The following is a 21117-nucleotide window of genomic DNA, read 5'->3' on the forward strand; positions in this document are numbered from 1 at the left end:
TATATATATATATATATATATCTGCGTTTGAAGAAAAAACGAAGCTTGTTGTTAAATAATTTATAGTCAAATATGGGTCTTAATCTATATTATATTAAAATAACCGTGGACTATTCGTTGGGTGAGAAGTTTTCTTGTTAATTGACAACGTTTATTACTAAAAAGAAAGAAAAAACGTCTTTTTTGCACGTAGGAAATTTTTAATAATTTTTCATTTAATTAAAATCTTTATTTGATAGTTATAGATTCAATTCGTTATGCGAGCCGACTAATTCCATGGCGAGTGCCCGCAAGGTTTGAACATCCGTGGCCATAAGGGGATTTTTATTTCTCCTTATATTCGAACCTGGGAAATCCAGACACTTTTGACCTTTGGAGTCTAAGTTCAAACCAATCGGACACCACTCTTGTAGTTGTATATAAGATTTTTTTTTTAAATTGTTTTCTTCAATCTATAAAATTAATTATTTGATATACAATTCTTGTTATTGGATTATGGTGGATTAGGGACATGTTTGGGTGGGTTGGTTAATTGTTTTGATTGGTTTTGTTCTCCCTTTTAAATAATCGAACTTTATTTAACCTCATTTACATTTAGAGTAAATTACGAATTTGGTACCTACGTTTTTTCGTCTCTGTAGTTCTAAAATTACAAAATAACCATCATGGTTTGTAAAAACTTCTGGATTTGATCTTTCACTCTAACAACCGCTAAAATATTCCATTAAATGAGAACCATTTCACCGAATTTATTCGTCTTTTTACCCAATCAAAAACCCACAAGAACCAAACTCACTGATTTTGAACTGATAAAAGAAAAATAAACTCGATAAAATGACAAAAATGCCCTCATTTAACATGTTCTAAAAAATCGAAAATCGACATTTTTAAATACTTAATTTTTGAGCCTTATCAAACAAATGTAATGGTAGTTAAATAATTATAGAAAATGGAAATATCTTGACTAAAAAGATTTGTGTCGATCATAAATAGTTGTTTGGAATTTTCAAAAGTGGAAATAACTAAAACGTGGATGGATATTATTTTAACAACTTATAAATTTTCAAAAAAGTATTATTTTATTTTTTAATATATAGTTTTTAGAATTGTCTTTTTCAAAATATAATTAAAAACGTTGAAATAATGTTACATATTTCTTAAAAATAGACTAATGTTGAAACTTTGCACAAATTTATTAAAAGAAACCACAGTTGTTCACGATTTATTCGATAATATAACGATAATAGTACGGTTTTGACGAGTTGATGGTAATCAAATGTCTTCACTTTCTCTCGGGGCTGGACCCATATGGAGTGATTGGTGACACGGGTTATCGTTTTGTACTTCTGTCGTAAAGGGGGAAAAATTACGTTTCTGAATGGTGCTACTGTATTGTTTTATTTGGTGTCACTATATAGTTTTTGGAACTGACAAGTTAATATAAGGTTTTAATGGTTGTGATGGTAAATGATTTTGCTTCTGTACAAATGACTCGGTTTCGAGTCCTCTATTTGTCAAATTTGTTGTTTTTTAGCTTAAATTTTACTGTTTTTTATATACCTATTGTGTTTTTAAAAAATATATGTAGACCGCTCTAAGTAAAGACAATGAATCAACCAACAAATCTATACTAATATAGTAAAAAGAATAGATTTTTTTATAATCAAATGGTACCACCTATTGAACAAGAATTTGGGTTCAGCTGACCATCTCTACCTTCTCCGATCACTTCTTCCCCCCATCCAACTCTTAGGGTGTGTTTAGTGTCTAGGACAGGACATGATAGAACAATTGTTCAACGTTTGGTAAGATAAAACTGGACATAACATAACAAGTAGAATGGCCAATTTACCCCTAATGAGTTGTTTATTTTAATTAATTTATGTAACTCATTAAATTATAATAAAATATTTATTTTTTATAACAAAACATATCATTTGAAAGTTTTCGTCAAAACATCAAATAAAAAGTTTATATAGTTTCCGATTTTTATTTTTTATCTCTTTCCTACATTTTTTTATTATTATTAATATATAATAAATTACATAAATTAATAAAAAATATAAAAACCGTATAAAAATAATATTTTGAGAACAGTAAAATGAAAGTTTAAGAAACATAAAATAAAATAAATAAAACTTAAAGAATGAATAAAATGTAAAAAGGAGACATATTTGATGGTTTAGATAGAATTAAGTTTTATTTTGAGGTAATATTGGTAAAATATAAGTCTTGTTCCATCTTGTTCCATGGGGTAGATGTGGAACAAGCTTGTTCCACTCTGATCCTATCTGTTTCACATAAAAATCATGCTAAACATAAGACAAAGATCTCTATCCTATTCTTATCAAATGCTAATGTACGTATGTGTCCACAAGCATGGGCGGATGGAGAACGTAGTGGTAGGGGGCAAAGGCCCCCAACAAATCCATTACCTATACCCGAGCGCGTATTTGTTGTTTTGTGTTTAGTGTTTTGCCTTGATCTGGAGGGTCTCCCCCTCCCTATCAAAAAATTCTTTTTACCAATATTACAACAAAAAAAAAAAAAAAAAAAAGGCCCCAACAATTAGAAGAATGTGCCCCCAGCCTTGACTAAGCTAAAATTCCTATAATGCATATGAATGAGATTCGAATGACCCCATCTTTCAAGTCTCAATTCATTTGATTTTTGTAATTTTGTTTGCTGTAATGTACTGATTTAATAAACCATTATTGTTGTTTTTTACATTTTATTGTAATATCAGATATTTATATCTGTTGTTATTTATTTATCAGTAGTTTTCTATTTGCTAAATATTTTTTGATTTAGTGTTCTTGAAGTTGGGTTGATTAAAGTTGAGTACCAATTATCATCCGGAAATAGAGAGTAAACGGACAATTCAGACGTTCGAAGACATGTTGCGCGCTTGTATTATCGATTATCGGAGGTTTGTGGGACGGATATTTACCTTTGATTGAATTTTCTTATAACAACAGTTATCATTCCAGTATTCAAGTAGCACCCTTCAAGGTCCTGTACAACAGAAAATGTAGAACACCGACAAACGTTAGTCGGACCGAAAATTGTTCAGTTAATGGAATATAAGGTTGGCCAGATTCATGGACGGTTAAAGATGGCTCGGGTGTGACAGAAAAGCTACGCCGACAAACGTTGTAAACCAATAGAGTTTCAAGTCGGGAATAGTGTGATATTGAAAATATAGTCGTGGAAAGGTATTGTTCATTTTGGTAAGAGAGGTAAGTTGAGTCTGAGGTACATTAGTCCTTTTGTGATCCGTGATCAGATTGGTGAGGTAGCCACAGCTTAGAACTTCTGTTAGAATTGAGTGGTATTCACAATACCTTTCATGGTATTCTCAAATAACGATGTTTATGTTTTGCCCCTTGGATATAAATCATACATCAGACACGTTGATGCTATCTTTTATTACTCTTTAATTTGACATCGACTTTTGATGATGTAATTCATTTGCCGTTTGTTTATTAATATATCATTAAATATATTTGAACATGTAATTTGAATTCCTAATCATCAGAAAATCTTAATTATTTTGACAAAACGTATTGAATTTTCAAACAGAATAACTTAATTAAAATAATTACTCGTTCAAACTTTAACAATAAGACAATTTCGAATACTTATAATCATGCATGCAATAATTATATTGAACAAAAATAATATATAGGGTTGGGTTCATGTGAGACCAGCATGTTTTCGTGTGACCATTTTTTTACACTTAAAACCAGAGACAGATGTAACATACAAATGGTGGGGGGATGGACCCCCATTAAGAAAAGAAAAAAAAATCTTAATTACTTAGGTTAAAATCAATTTTTCCTTTAACTTTCTAGCGGTCCTCCAGTAATTTCCGACCTCTTCCCCCATCAACAAAAAAAATTACCCTGAAATCAACAAAAAAATATCTCAAAATCAACAACAAATACATAAGAAGTCCCTCGAAATTGACAAAAAAAACTTAAAAATCTCTTGAAATCAACTGAAAAACTTTAAAAATCACTTGAAACGATAGAATTGGGCTAAAAATACACCAGACAACTTTACGAGCCTTTAATCTAACTTAAAGGTGCCCCCACTAGGCAAAAATTATGGATCCGCCACTGTTTGGAACTTCACAGCAAACACTGTGAAGGTAAAAAAAAACCGAACTTTCATAGCAAAAACATTGTGAAAGTTACCTTCACAGAGTTTTGTTGTAAAGTTTTAAGTGTAAAAAAGTGGTTTCATAGATCTCACGAAAACAAATTGATCTCACGTAATCCCAAGTTTATATATATATATATATATATATATATTCTGAACCCTTGGATTAGATCTACATTACAAGTTTTAATTGTAATGTCACAGATTAATTGTACCATATATTGTCTCTTTATTTTATCTGAATTGATGGTTTTAAAACGCTTCTGATAAATAAGGTATTTGATCCCATATAAGACAACATTTGTTCCCTTCCATAACTTATATAAGATCTTGCCGTTTACATCATCAAGTATAAATTTACGAGTTAATTTTCTTTCTTATATTTAAACAAATACATGGATTAATTTTATTTACAATTCAAAGTTTTCGTCAAACACGAATGTAAAACTTGTTTAAGATATTACGAAAATTTCTTAAAAAATAACTAGAAAGATACTCGTATGATGCAGCGACATACATCTTGATTTTAGTGTTTCATTTTTTTTGTCTCAGTAGATGTTATAGACTTATAGTACTGCTTTATATGGTTTTGAGAAAACGATAATGTTTTTATTTTTAAATAACATATAAATATGAAGATATCCTACAAATTGAAAAAAAAAATATTGATATTAGTACTAAACTAACTATTTTCTTCATTTTTTTTAGAATAATATAATTTGATATTACTACGAAACTAATTATTAGTACCCAAAAAAAAAATTGATATTTGTATATTTCTTTAATTCATTTTCTTATTTTTTGGTTTAATAATATAATCATTTATAAAGCTAATAATTAAGTATTTTGTTAGAAGTCAATGATTATCTTAATTGTATTTTAGATTTTTTATATATTTAAAATGAGATGTTCATTCTCTATTTGATTATGTTTATCTACAGTTAGTTACACGAATTCAAACAGTTAGTTACCACCCACTTTGCAGGTAGCCCCATAGTCACCCCATTTAAACCTTCGTGTGCACAAGAAGATTTTTTATTCGAACCTAGAACCTCCAGTCACTTTTGTGTTCTATTATCTCGTCAAACATTTTCATATTCGATTATTGTTTTTTTTTTGTGCGTGGTTGATCGTTGTAGGTTTTAGATATAAAAGAGAAGACGGAAACAGATAAAAAGAGAAGACGAGGTTATTTTCGTAATTTTAAAAAAGATAGTCATATATTTTAAATAATTAAACATTAAAACATATTTTTGATATGGAAGGGCAAAACTCAAAATTCCCATCTAGAAGCATTAAGTCTACATCACAAGTACGAATGTCATGACACCTCCAGGGGGGGAATCAAGTCTATTTAAAATACAATTTTCAAGATTTCTTGAATTTATTTAAATATTTTATATGACGTCATTTTATTAAAATAATATTACAACTTGGAGATAATGAAACAACTACATCATCCGATAACCCTTTTTAATTCAATTTAAAATCATAACAAAAGTTATTGGTAGCTCACAACTTTGAATTTATAAGAAGCTTTTAAGTTCAATTTTTTATCAGTACAAGATGGGTTATTACAGATCATAAATAAACTGAATGTTAGAAGTTATTATTTTATTATGATAAGTATATTTTGAATATAATTGAAATAAGTTAGGAATTAGGTGAAGGATTTATTGATCCAAATAAGCAAAAGTAATCCTTCCTCTAAATTGCTTATTATATCATCATCCTTTTGTTAGGTTAGTTAAACTAAACCCTAACATTTAAAAAGACCAAGCCATTAATTAAGCCACTTTTATTCATACCAAGCCATTAATTAAAAAGACCAAGCCATTAATTAAGCCACTTTTATTAATACCGAGCCATTAATTTAAGACTAAGACATTAATTAAGCCACTTTTATTAGTACCAAGCCATTAATTTAAGACTAAGCCATTAATTAAGCCACTTGTATTAGTACCAAGCCATTAATTTAAGACTAAGCCATTAATTAAGCCACTTCCATTAAAATACCAAAGGTCATTGAATAATGGGAGAAACAAAATAAGGTTGAACAAAGCCAATCACAAAAGGGTAGGGTTTGGGTTTTTTTAATACTATTATATATATATATATATAGAGAGAGAGAGAGAGAGAGAGAGAGAAAGATAAATGATCAAATACAAACCGTTCTAATTACAACCAATCACATAAATCCATTTATTTTTTTATTTTTGTTAATTTATAAGGGTATTATGGTCATTTGAATTTACAGTAATTATGTTTGATAATTATTTAATATTAATAGATAAGTTTGGTAACAACATAATATTGATATAAATATAGATGATATATTGATTACTACAATATTAGCAAAGATTTAATTAAGGTATCTATTAAATTTTTTGAAAAAAATCGCCACAATTTAAAAAATGTAAAATAATTTTGTTTAAAAAAAATCGCCACTAATTTCCAATGAAACAAAACCAAACTGTTCAATGAAACAGATTAATTTCCAATGAAACAGACTCAAACTGTTCAATAAAACAAGGTCATATATGATTGCATCAAGTTCATATGTATAACAACTGTAATGAAACAAGTTTATATTCATAGGTATGTATTAAAGTTTGTAATGAAACGGGTTCATATGTATAATAATTGTAATGAAATAGATTTACATTCATAGATATGTATAACAGTTTGTAATGAAACAAGTTTATATGTATAACAACTGTAATGAAACAGGTTCATAGATATAACAGCTGTAATGAAACAAATTCATAAAACATGTTTTTCCCCTTTTTCCCTTCTGTGTTTCCAATATGAATTTTTTTTTTTTTTACTTTATTTATTTAGTTTGTTTCAATCTTGGTTTTTCATCAAAAAAATTGGATGAATGTGATTAGTTTGTAAGGTTTGTATGAAATGGGCGACGATAGATGTTGGTGACAGTGGCAACGATGGTTGGCAGCGGTAACAATGGGTGGTGGTGGCATTTATCGTAGTGTGATGGAATGAAATGACGTAATATAAAGAGTATAATAATTTTTTTTTTATAAAAAATGGTTGGAAGGAATTGAAATTGTCAGCTAACACCTAAGGAATTTACTTTTTACCATCTGTGAAATTCGAACCATTTTTTATGGAAACTCAAAGAATGAACCAAACGACAAAAATGGTTTTGGAATATAAATAAATATTTAAAATGATTCTGGCCAACGGCCGCTGTTGTGGCAAATTAGATCGGTTTTCAAAATGGTTCACAAAGTAAATTTACATCGTGTTCATGAAAAGCAACAAAGGGTTATCATTCCCTTCCCTTATTGGAATTGCGAAATACCCATAATACCCCCTATAACTTTCACCTACTTCTAGAAAATGCCATGTTTTTTGCCACAATTACCATTTTATTATATTAACCCTAGATTTTGAGACTGAATCTATGAAGATCTCATAAAATGTCCAATCCTTTGTGAAATAACCAAAACTTAGGGGTCGTTTATCAAATGCTTATAAGAGAAGCGCATATCGACAATTACTAAAAAGGGGTCGTCACTTTTACTTAGGTGGTGTTTGTTTTTTAAGATGTGTCGAAGTCTGAAGTCATATTTCGCTTCTAATTAATAAGGGGTGGTGCTGAAATCTGAATTAATAAGACTGTTTGTTTTTGTAAACTGACAAACGTTTGAAGTATGAAATCTTAATCAATAGTTTGTTTTTGTAAAATATGGTACAAACATTTTGCAAAATTCTCTTGATTTTCATAAAATTTCCATTGGCGTAAGTCATCTCAACAATTGTTTAACAAATGGAACACAATAAGAACCTTTTAGATACCTTTCAGACTTCCACTGCTATCAGGTATGCCGTTGGTGAGTTTGTTTTGCAAAAAGATCGACTTTTGATAGATCGCCGATAGAAATTCATTTTTGTTTCACATTAATTTTCTAAGCTAACCTACAAGTATGTATGTATGTATATATATATATATATATATAGAGAGAGAGAGAGAGAGAGAGAGAGAGAGAGGGGGGGGGAAGAAAGTGGGGGCGTATATTTTACATGAGTGATGAAAGGACAGTGACGTTCCTGGTGGAAAAAGAAGTAATAGCCAAAGAAAAAGGGATATACAAGGAATTAAGATATTAGTTTACCTTTTATTTATTCAGATCCTATTAAGTAATAAGAGACTCGGGGAAAAAAAACCAGTCTGAATTATAAAACGTCTAAATGAATCACACATAAGTGGTAATTAAGAGTTAAAAATGAAAAAAACAAACAAGACCTTACCTTGTTAGGTAAGAATCAATTATCCAGTAAGCGCTAGTGTCTTCTGTATCATTTACTCGATAAGACTCTTGATCCTGTTATGTTTCTTACCTAGTAATATTCTTGGCCATTAATAAGCTCCATTGCTAACGCAAGAGTTTAGTAAACAGCTCCTTAATGTTATATAAAACCATATATTTTGTTTCCATTCCAAGGAAATTAAATAAATAGTTGATACAAAAAAAAGCTAAAATGAACCCAACATTCATTCATTTCTTTAAAGAAATGTACAACCCTGGAAGTACAACATGTGATGCAGCACCACAAATTAACTTCCTGCTAAAAGAACATACAAATCCATTGGTGTGAAATTGACAACATTTTCACTCGCAAAATGTAAATTGACAACACAGGAAGTCGAAAGTCGACATCTGTTATCCTCGTGCTAGCCTCCTCGCGCGTGCAACCAGACCAAGAAGAATTTTTTTCCTAGGTCCCTGTTACGAAAAGGAATAATATAAATCTTCAGCAATCCAGATAACCTAAGGTCATGGATCTATTAAGTTGTGTATGGATAAAGTTTTATGTGTGGATTAATCTGTCTATATAGATTAAGAATGTTTTTGTTTAGAAGAGTTTTTTCATAATAGATGGAAGGCGTATTTCTTAATTAGGAGGGACACGTTTGGAAAAAACTTGGCTTTCTGCATAAAGATCCCCCTAAAAGCTTACTGAATAAGCCACTTTCTGTATCATTAAGCCACTACCAAGCAGTTGTGTATAGCTGACCGAATAAGGTGCGAGTCCCATTAATCTCATTAAGCTGCTAACAAGCAGACCCTAAATCTTATATTTGCAAGCTAGGGGTAGAGGTCGGGTCCGCATACTATTATCGTATGTGATTATAAATCCTACCCGCATGGGTATAACACATTAGATGACAGTTTAGGGTGCATATAGTTAGTTCTATAGATGTACAGTTGATAAAAAAGAAAGAAAACGGTAAATATTCACGAACAACAAAAGTTGGGGAAACATACCATTGGTATTCCCAACTCTTTGAGATCATGGTCTCCCATCTGGCTCAATGCAGCCATATCGACCTAAAATAAATTGAAATAGCAAATCAAGATTACGTTTTGAAGACTCGTAGCTTAGCTTTACACTGAAAGATGAGCACCAAACATGATTTCAAGTAAAATACAGAGTGAAAATAACAGTTATAAACTTTCAATGGTTCATGAAAGTCGAAAACTTTTGGTAAGCACACCACAAAAACTTAAAGAGCCAATTTTGTATAAAGAAAGTTCTGTAAATAAGATAAGTTCACAATAGACAATCAAGAAGCATTAAAGAAGGATGAAACCATTGGAGTTCCGTTATACTCCGGAATCTGCTATTAGTTACGAATGCGAGGAGTAGGAAGGGGTAGTATTGGTAGAAATTTAATAAGGTTGGGCAAGATGTATAAGAGTAATATAGGCATTATGAGTAGTCTGTTAATATAGGCATTATGAGTAGTCTGTTGCATGGGGTAAAAAGGGAAAAATCGCTTTTAAGAGGTATGTTAACAGGGGATGATGGGAGGAGACGGTATACGGGTACCTCTCACATATTACCGGTAAGGTATAGGGGTAATGAACATACACCATTTCCATTAAAATGTTAAATGTCAATTTTAGTTGATATCTCAATTATTAGTAAAAGCTCAAGGTTGATAATGACAGCCAGGTCGCTATTAATTGCCTCATAGTTTCACTAACAAATTAATGCAGTTTGGCATACTCGGGTACTGTTTCTAAATGTTATAAATGGTGAACGACCAACTTGTATGGTTCTTAATTGTAATCATATCATTATGTAATTGTATCAAATGAAGCAAATATTGTAGTACATCGTATGCCGGTAGATAGAAATTTTCAATAGACATAGATTCATAGAGAATATGTAGATCGCTATGATCTATTATGGCACTAAAATAAAGAAAATATCCAAGTTACACCCAGCAGACTGACAGTTTGAATCCTTTTTTTCACCAAAGAAAGAGATTTAACCATCACGTCTCAACAGAAACCAGCATTCGATGCCTAGGCTGTGATAAAGGATGTTTCTGCTAAGCTTTATAACAGGACATTGGAAGACATCTGATGTGGCAATGCACAGTTAAATATCAAGGTCGTACAGTTGAGTCGAGCTAACATATGTTTAAAAGTGTGCTATTTTTATAATTGATCATACGCTAAGCCTCTTTCAACAGCCATACGATAATGTTAGGTTGCCATATACATCTTATATGGATAAAGCAAAGAGACAACAAATTAAAAATCTTTGCTCAATATCTTCATGCAACATAAATTTATAGTCTTCACGAGGATCTTAAATTAAAATTAAAAAGAAAAACTTTAAGTTAAGAATGCTACGTACCTCCTCAACCTTGAAAGAGAGCACATACTTATCCAATCCCAATGAGCGCAAAAATCCCTCTACAGTAAGATGTTCTTCTACCTAGAAGCAACGATCAGCAAGAAAAAATCAGATCACGAAACAATGTTACAGCAATTAGTTTAACAGGCGTTGTCCTAAACAAAAGGACAGACTAAAAAAGCAAGGACATTTTGAACCCCAAAGAAGTTTCAAAAAGGTAGGCCAATGAAAGGCCAGAGTTATATTGTTGCTCCTACAGGGCTAAACTCATGATTATTTCTCATTTGAGTTTTACCGTAACATGCCCACAATCTTAACATCAGTGAGTCACCTAACCATTTCAGATAGATACTCATAGCCGTTGAAGAAGTTACCATCTCCAATCAATGTATATGTGATATTATCCCCCACCTGATCTAGAATAAAGAACTCCAGATCACATGTTGAAGGCACTAAGACTTGGATACAATGCTAGAAAAAATTGCCATATGGTTCGATTGTCTTCCGAAACTGAAAACAATAGCACGGCCACAGAAACTTATTTTGATCCTAGCCATGTACTTCAAAAGAGGAACATCCATAGGCTCATAGCCCAGCAAACTAATTAAGCATATATTCACAGCTTCATGATGATTACATCAATATACAGATATCAACGAGATCAAGACTAAACCATAGCATAGCCACACAAATAACAAACATATGGCATATCAATCCTAATCGACGTCTTAAAGCACCAATCAGGGGCAAAGAACATAAGCATTTAGAAATTTTTGATTCAGAGAGTTATAATATCAAGTACTTCCAAGAGGGGTAAGATCCATAGCCTGATAACCCAGCAAACTATTAGAGAAATATTCATGGTTTTATGAGGATTTCACATATCATAGGGTATCAGCGTCGGAAGCTAGCAAAAACTAGTATCAGCACTCAGTTAGCCTAGTACATAGAAAAGGAGGAGTCAATGTTACCAAGTATTTTCTTGGGTATTAAAAAAGAGGCAGCAAACAGTTTCATGTCTAAACTAATTGGACTGTACAATTATTTCAGAAATTAATATTACAAAATGTATAGCAAGGCAAGTAGCTTAACTGGATATTGACTTCTTTGCAAAATGCCACCAGGTGGTAGCGGAGGGGCTACCAAGGGCCCAACGGGTTTCGTTGGCCCAGCAGAGAGAGATGGTTTTGACAGAAACGATGTGGTTGTCATGGGTCTTGAAATCTCACTAACATCCCGGTTGGCATATGTCAATGTTCTAGGATCGTCATATGCCCTCATCATCGCCCTTCTCTGTGGTTCTTCAGCCCTTCGGGGTGGTGATGAACCCCTTGAATTGTTCAAAACTCTATCTGGTGATTTACGCCTAATGTGATCCAAAGTCCATGGAGAGTAAGAATTTCTTAACAAGTTCATCTGTGACGGAACTTCTGAAGTTCTCATGGAAGTGAATTGCCCTGTCATGCTGGTATTGGTTGGCTCTGGAATGCGTTGTCTGACATCATTCAGCTTGGGTATACGCTGTCTGACCTCAAGTGGCTCAGGCATGCATTGTCTACTGTCCCTTGGTTCAGCCATCCTCTGTCTATCATCCCTAGATTCAGGCACACGACGTCTATCATCTCTCGGCTGAGGCATGCGTTGTCTCTCGTCCCTTGGCTCGAGCATATGCCGTCTCTCATCCCTTGGCTCGAGGACGAACTGCCTCTCATTTCTTGGTTCAGTCATACGCCTTCTATCATCCCTCGTCTCATGTGAGATCTCAGGTGCCCTCTGTCTTCCATGTCTGGGCTCATGCATGCTATGGGAGGTTACAGGGTTAGTGGTTGAAGGACGGGTTCGCCGTGATAGCATATCACGAAGGTCCACAGTGTTCTGCTGGCCATTGCTTTGTGTTCGCTTCATGATTTTAAATCTGAGATCATCTTTACTAAGATGAAAATCTTCGGGGCATAGAAAAGACGATAATATTAGGACTCTTACTGAAATTTCACCAAGCATTATAACAACAATGATGAATAAGCCCATTACCATCCATGCAATTACTGGCCTTCAAACTCCATCCACCATTATCAGCACGCAGCCTGAGAATTAAGGTAAAAGAAAAAATATCAAGCATAACAGCATCTACGGTTTTATCCATGGCAGTAACCAAACTGATTCTATTGGTGTCAAAAAAGATATCATGGAAGCAAATCTGATTATTCACAAGAAAGAGAGAATTGCTCCAATATGACGCATAAGATATACTATTATTCTTTAAACAACAAAGACAAAATCCAAAGTTTGTATCATCCCACTATTAGGTATAAGAGGAAGCTGTTTCAAACCTGAAGAACTTTGAACCTAAATGCTATTATCAGAGCTTGCCTCAAAACTGGAAAAGAAAATCCAAGCAGAATATGAAAAAAACTGGTTCCCCAAGCATAGATGGCACATCACCACCTTACAATTTCAAGACCAGATCACTAGTACAGCATGGTGACAGATGCAGGACTGGTGATGAGATCATCTTCATAACATAGTAATAGGAAATAATCTCAGGACCCATCTCTTGAAAGTTACAAATTAAATTTAAAAAACGATTAAAAACTCCAAAACAAATAAAATGATTTACTTTGTGCAATGTCTGAATATATGTGCAACATTTCTCTTCTTAGCTACGTCGATCCATGTTACCTCTTTGCACAATAATAGTCATTGCAATATATATATATATATATATATATATATATATATATATATATATATATATGGGGCACTGAATTTGGTCAACAAATTCCTCAATTTCCATTATTGAAGGAATGAAGGGTAATCTAGATACTTAACTAACAAATAGGTTTTAGAGTACGGAAAGTGAGGAGAGGCGTAAGCCTCAAGGCCAATATATATATATATATATAATATATATATATATAATATATATATATAATATATATATATATATATATATATATATATAAAATACATATCTAATAATAATATTTAAAATCACAATGCTATTAACAAAGTCTCGAAATATTTTAATATATGTAACTAGTATTTAAAGTTTTTTTTTATTAACAAGCAAATTAAAATCACACTTGTCAAGAGAAGAAGAAATCAAACACATCTCAAAAGAAGAAGAAAAGTCTCAAACAAAAGAAAACCCTCCGGTATAAACACCGAGTTGTGCAGTATGAAAATGAAGAGTTCTGAGTGATGTCATCCCCTCCCAATACCTAATGCCAAGACCAGCTAAGTAATGTCCTCCCCTCTCAACCTTCGCCTTCTTCAATGGCCAAGGCACAGCCGATTCTGTAAGTAGATTTAATTAAGGTCACGTTTTCTTATGAACTCCTACTTGTACCATGTAGGCTTTTGTTGGGCATATTATTCAACCATAATGCCTCAACCCTGCCTCAACCGCCTCAGTTGGTTGAGGCGTATGGCCCAACCAACCCAGCAGCGGCGCCGCCTCAGATGCGTTTTCTCACCGCCTTCCCTTGAGGTGAGTTTTAAAACCATGCTTACAATAAAAGATATTGGCAAATCATTTTTAATCAAACGTTGCATTTATTTCAAAACAAAGAATTTCATAGTGTACGAAGATACAAGTAAACATCATGAACTAGACACCTTTTTGTTGTTTAACGTAAAAAATGTACTGAAAATAAGAATTCTAAATTCATGGTATCAAAATGCGATCTTAAAACTTGTAAGTCAAGAAAACTCTAACCATTAAGCTAGTAGGTTCTCCATTACAAGCTAAACATGCAATGGTACTTACTGAAAAATCATTTAAGACAACCCCTAGCTTTGCCTTTGGTACAACAGACTATGTAGCATGATGATGGTATTGTATCTTCAGAGATAACTTAACTACTCAAACAAATTAATTACTGCTCAAATAAGTTAAAAAAGAAAAGGGAGGCCATCATTCACCAAGATATGTTCCTAGGCTTTGACAGGGTTGGGGAAGGAAGTCTGTGTACACAACCTCTCCCTAGGGACATTATTCAGGCAACCCAAACCATCCATCTTCCTATCACAGATGAGTGACCTTACCAATTGCTCTAAGGCTCATCCCGGGATAAATTTTAGTGAAGACCAATATAGAATCTCTAAGAATGAACCCAAGAACTTAAAATCAAACTCTAACAAAGTACAAATGGAAAACAGAAACAACCGCACCGTTTATTATCAAGCTGCACTGCATCCACACTACTTCCTAGTCTATCTCTAACTGATCGTTTACTCCCAACAGCTGGAACTGGACCAGAAAGCTCGCTGTCCAATACAGCTCCTGCTCTTTTCACCACCTACAGAAATCAACAGCTACCATATGAACATAATGATCTCAAAAACCCCCAAAAAGAACTAGTCTGTCACGGGTTTCACCATTTATCATTCACTTCCACTGTACCGTAAAATCGATAGAGTAAAACAACGTAATCAATGAATCAATACACTAGCACGAATATGACCAACAATAACATCATAAATGGCAACGTTTGTGTACCTGTCCACTGCGACCTAAGGTGATTGTGACTTGCGACCTTGAGGTATCTGCCATAACTTCAAGTTTCAATAGGAAAAAAGAAGGGGTTATGGAAACCCTAGGTGTTTGTTTCCATCAATTGACGAATGGGGATCTCAACATATAACTACGCATCATCATCAAATTGAAATATGAAACCCTAAATAGAATCGAAAGATCGAGTAACGATGAAACAAAATTGAATTTGTATCGAGTGGAGGAATCGGTGTGCGAGAGAGATGGAATCAAAGAGGGGTGATGTGGTCGTGGAAGAAAGGGGTATTTCATGTTATAAACAAAATATTTGGTTAATTAATACATGTTTATTTTGGATTGTTTATAAAAATAACTTAGTGAATTATTTCGGTATGATATCGATAATAAGTATTTTTGAATGTTTGGATAAATAATTTATATTGATGTCAAACCGATAATAATGAGTTTTTGAAGAAGTTAAACCCTTCTGACTTATAATCTATACTATTTTATTAAATAAATTTAGCAAAAGTTAAGTCTTAAAATTTTAAATGACCAAAATACCTTTTATACTCACATTTTCACTTTTTCACCCCTTCTCTCCTCACATACTCACCCCCTCACATACACTCACCCTCTCACAACCTATTTTTTTAAAATTATAATTTTAAATTTACACTTTATACCCTTATAATTAATTAATTAATTTACTTTACTTTACGTTCTTTACTTTTAAATGTTTCATTTTAAACATTTATCAAATTAACATACATGATCGTATATTAATTAAAACATGTTTAAAAAATACATTTTTATTTTAACAAGTTACAACATTATGATCGTCTCGTTAATACCTTCGAAATGAGTCCAATATTAAATAGTTTTTTACTTAATTATATTATTATATGTTATATATACTGTGAAAAAATATTTTTAATATTTACGATTTATACTTTTACAATTATTTATTTATATATATACCATATATTTTGAGGTTAGGCCGTCCAAATTGTACTGTATAATATGTTTTGAATTAATATGTTTTTGGGTTTTTTTTTTGAAATATATATATACATGTATTAATTCAACCTTAATCTGAGTTTTTGACAAAAAAAAGAGGGTAAACAGTTGAAATTTTATTCTAAAACCCATCTTTTTTTGTCTTTTCATGGCTTATGATCTGTCAAATTTGTAGTTTTTTTTATTGGTTTTGAGTGTTTATCTTAAAACTTAAGTTTTTTTGGTTCTTTGCTCTTGGTGTAAACCGAATACATTTGTTGAGTCGTTTAAATATGTTGGATTTTAAATATATTGGATTTTAAACTGTCATACAATTTTTTTTCATCGATAGTCTGTAATTGGAACCATAACTCTTATTTATTCAATTGTATTAATATGTAAAGACCAAGTGTAACATATATCATCGTTAAATCTTATCTTATAAAACCAATGGAACTTCAAAATCGTTAAAATTCATGGCTCCTGCCGCATTGCGCGGATACACAACTAGTAAATTAATAAGTGTTTTTATAAAAAATCATAAGTTATTTCAAATAAACAATCCCAAACACCCCTTTAATTGAATATTATTTGAACATGAAAACATATATTTAGTTTAAAATATAAGAAAATGTGTGTAATATATGCATTTGTAAACATCAGAATTAAATTATATATTGAAAATATAAAAATAAGTATTTATGCTGATGGTGCGAGTTACGAGAAGCAAATTAATAGGTAAAAATATATTTAATAATAGGGTCAAAATTTATGAAATAGTAATCTTTTTCTATAAATTTTTTATTATAATATTGTACTTTCAGTTTTTTTATTACAGTAATGTATTTTTAATATATTTTTTTTATTACGACATCGTACTTTCAAAAATTTACCTGTTATAGCATTGGATAACATTTTAAATTAAATTTACACATTATACCAGGATTCTTTGCCATCCCATCGTCCATGTAGGTTGTCCACATGTACGATAGTGCTGACATGACATTTCTTATTATAACATTGTACTTTTACAAATAATTTTATTATAATATCATCGATTTCTATTACAACATTGTACTTTTAATTTAAATATTTTTTTATCATTTAAACATTATAAATTTAATCAATTTACTAAAAATTATAATATCATTAATTAAACATGTTTACAAAATATCACTATTTCACGAATAAAAAAATTCATAAAAGACCATTTGTTCATCAAGTTCATGGTTTACATTGTAATGTCAAAAACCTAAACAAGTGGAACATCTTAAAAAAAAAGACTCAGCATGTTCATATTCGTCTAACAATAATATTTAATCAAGTGGAACCGCCTTGTCACGACTACTACCTTTTCCATCTTTCTCAACAGTATTTTTCCGTAGGTTGTACCTACTCTAGAGAGAGAGAGAGCTACTAGTTCTAATACAAGAGAGCGAGCAAGCTACTAGTTCTAATACCTCACTCTTTCAACCATCTTCATGTTCAAAGTTATCTTTTTACTTGGCTTCCATGTCAGCACTATCGTACATGTGGATAACCTTCGTGGATGATGAGGTGACAAAGAAACATGGTATAATGGGTAAATTTTAATTAATATGTTACCCAATGCTACAACGGGTAAATTTTTGAAAGTACGATACCATAGTAAAAAATATTTTGAAAGTACATTGTTGTAATAAGAAAAACTGAAAGTACAATGCTAAAATAAGAAAATTTGTAAAAATAGGTTGTTATTTCGCACATTTTGCCCTTTAATAATATATGTAAAAATTAGCCTACACCATAAAAAAATTGAACAGAGACGGACTAAATATACTTCTATCTATTAATTTATTATATCACACATATCAACATTAAGACTTGTTTTTTATATTTTCAAATGCATAATTCTTACAATAAAAGGGGTTTCATAAAGCAATTTTTAGCTTTCCCTATTGAATAATGATTAAAGACTATGTTTAGTAGCGATTTAAGGTATCTTTGATTTGTAATATTAAATTATTATTAGTCTCTTATTTCTGATTCATTAAGAAATAGTATCATTCAGACGGTTTGTTTTTCTAAATTTTCAGATGCATTTGTATCTTATTGTCCTCTTATCTGGTAAGAGATAAACCAACATCTTATTTTTCTCTTATTATTCTCGAAATCTTTAGCAAGGAACGTTTCTCAATCAACAATTAACCTTAATCGATCATTTCTTTCAATTGATCATTTACCAAATCAATCATCACATCTCTCAATTGGTGTATTATAATATAAATGAATTTAAATGTGTTAAACACCGTTAGTGACGTATTTTCGTTTAAGTGAATGATAATTATATAATTTAAATATAAATTACGTAATGATGATGAATAAATATGTGAAATTGTATATATAAGTTCAACATCATAATTTTCTAATCGGTAAAATAGACAAGTTAAACAAATTTAGACAATAATCATCTTACAAAAACAAACAGTCTTGTTGATTCAGATTTCATACTTCAGCACCATGGTTAAAAATGTTTACCCGACAAGTGTTTACCGATAGAATTCAACATTATAATTTATTTTGATACGTAAGATTTTAGCACATCAACAAGTTACTGGTAAGTGCTTACGTGGGTAAGAGTCGTCATCCTTACTTATCGGGTAATACTCTCTATCATTTTCATTGTTCTTACCCGGTAAGATTCTTGACCCTTCTCATGTTCATCCGATAAAGGAATTTATCTGGTAAGCACTTACCAAGTAAGTGTTTAGTAAACAGCCCCTAAAATGTCCCAAAAAACCAATTTTTGATGATTGTTGATGGTTTTCCTGTAAAAAAAAGGGTAAATAAAATCAATTGTTGGATATGATTTTTTTGGTGCAAATTCATCTTCGTACATTTCTCAAACTCCCAAAATAGAATTGTTTCTAAACGCCACTTTCTCCTTTCTTAACAACCTTAAAACGAATTTAGGATTTTTGATCGAAAAAACAAATGGAACAGAAAAACAAGAACTCGAAAAAACCCTCGTATTCGAGATTCTCACAACAAGAGCTTCCAGCTTGGAAACCAATCTTAACCCCCGGATGGGTGATTGCATCGTTTCTAACGATTGGTGCACTTTTCATCCCGATTGGGCTTGTAGCGCTTTCCGCATCAGATACTGTTGTGGAGATCATTGATCGTTATGATGAAGATTGTGTCCCCGATGCTTATTCTAAGAACCCTGAATCGTTTATTCAAGATCCTGATATCAAGAAAACGTGTGTAAGGTCTTTAAGAGTACCCAAGAAAATGGTTGCCCCTATCTTTGTCTATTATCAGCTCGAGAATTTCTACCAAAATCATCGTCGGTATGTCATTCATCCCCAATTTTTGTCTTTCATGTTTTTGAAGACGGGTAGTTCTGCATACGTCATGTCTCTCGATGACATATTGGATTTATTTTGATTTTTATTTTTGTTTTCAGATTCGTAAAAAGTAGAAGCGACAAGCAACTACGTGACCCTGAGGCTAAAAACGATACATACAATTGTTTCCCAGAAGCACGCACCGCCGATAACAAACCAATCGTCCCATGTGGACTCATTGCTTGGAGTTTATTCAACGATACTTACAAACTATCAACACGAGGCAAACCGATAACCATCGACAAAAAGGGTATCGCGTGGAAAAGCGACACGAAGGTCAAGTTCGGGTCAAACGTGTATCCGAAAGATTTCCAAAAGGGGGGCTTGATTGGGGGTGCAAAGCTCGATGAGAAAGTACCTGTAAGTGTATTTTCGAGTTTCAAGAAACCCGATTTAGAAAACTCAAGAGTAACATCGTCTTTTCGATATGTTTCAGTTGAGCGAGCAAGAAGATCTTATTGTTTGGATGAGAACCGCGGCACTACCTAATTTTCGAAAGCTATACGGAAAAATAGACATCGATTTGGAAGCACACGAGACGGTAAAGGCTGAAGTAGAGAATAACTACAATACATATAAATTTGGCGGACGAAAGAAGCTCGTTCTTTCGACGACAACCTGGATTGGCGGCAAAAACGATTTTCTCGGGGTGGCATATATCACGGTAGGTGGTTTATGTTTATTTATGGCGATAAATTTCATACTTCTGTATGTTTTTCGTCCACGACGGCTCGGGGATCCATCATATTTGTCATGGAATAGACTTCCGATCGCGTGAGATCCCCAAGGCTTGCCCTTCGGTAGGTCGATCATGAAAACCCCGTAGATTGACGATAGATTGTATAAATTACTGTAAACAAACTTAACTACTTGTACATGTCCAACTATTTTTCTCCATTTCAAACCAAAACCAAACGGACCCGGTAAATCTGACTCGAAGGTAGGGTCCACGAGGGGTGAGATATACGCGAGCCCAAATCAGTCCCGATCCAAGATTTCCTTTTGTAACCGGTTTCGGTCCCGACCAAAAACACCTTGCCCATTCTCCTTGTACAAAGCCCCGTCCCTAGAACCGGTGCCGGTCCCGGGCCGGGCCCAAATAGGTCCCAAATTTTTCTCCAAAAAATCATTTTTTAACATATAAATAATCTTGTTTGAAGATATCCTTTCGACAAAATCTTATTGAAATACACTTTAAAATGTTATACATGTACTTGAGAATCATGTAGAAATATTGAAAAACTTGATATATAATTTATAAAAACTTAATCTTAAAAAATATCGGGTCTATGTAAAAGCAGGTCCCGATCGGGCCTTGAATTTTTGTAAAACCATAACCGGTCCCGATCCCAATCGGTCCCGGTCCTAAGATGGTCCTGGGCAGGCCCGGCC

The 21117-nt window shown here is 32.4% G+C and overlaps 2 protein-coding genes across 2 annotated transcripts; one reads left to right on the forward strand and one right to left on the reverse strand.

Annotated features, from left to right (window-relative positions):
- Nucleotides 1–8662: 8662 nt before the first annotated feature.
- On the reverse strand, nucleotides 8663–15607 carry LOC112525975. Its single transcript, XM_025136314.1, has 7 exons — nucleotides 15344–15607; nucleotides 15016–15143; nucleotides 12874–12926; nucleotides 11935–12785; nucleotides 10843–10923; nucleotides 9459–9521; nucleotides 8663–8915 (listed from the first exon to the last, which is right to left on the reverse strand). Exons 1-7 carry the CDS (start codon nucleotides 15395–15397, stop codon nucleotides 8853–8855), a joined length of 1293 nt encoding a protein of 430 aa, XP_024992082.1. The 5' UTR covers nucleotides 15398–15607; the 3' UTR covers nucleotides 8663–8852.
- Nucleotides 15608–19258: 3651 nt separating this feature from the next.
- Nucleotides 19259–20621, forward strand: LOC112525658 (ALA-interacting subunit 3-like). Its single transcript, XM_025135876.1, has 3 exons — nucleotides 19259–19668; nucleotides 19785–20085; nucleotides 20162–20621. The coding sequence occupies exons 1-3, from the start codon at nucleotides 19310–19312 to the stop codon at nucleotides 20501–20503; spliced, it is 1002 nt and encodes a 333-aa protein (XP_024991644.1). The 5' UTR covers nucleotides 19259–19309; the 3' UTR covers nucleotides 20504–20621.
- Nucleotides 20622–21117: the final 496 nt, after the last annotated feature.

This window comes from Cynara cardunculus, assembly GCF_001531365.2.
Source record: "Cynara cardunculus var. scolymus isolate 2C chromosome LG 13, CcrdV1, whole genome shotgun sequence".
Lineage (NCBI taxonomy): Eukaryota > Viridiplantae > Streptophyta > Magnoliopsida > Asterales > Asteraceae > Cynara > Cynara cardunculus.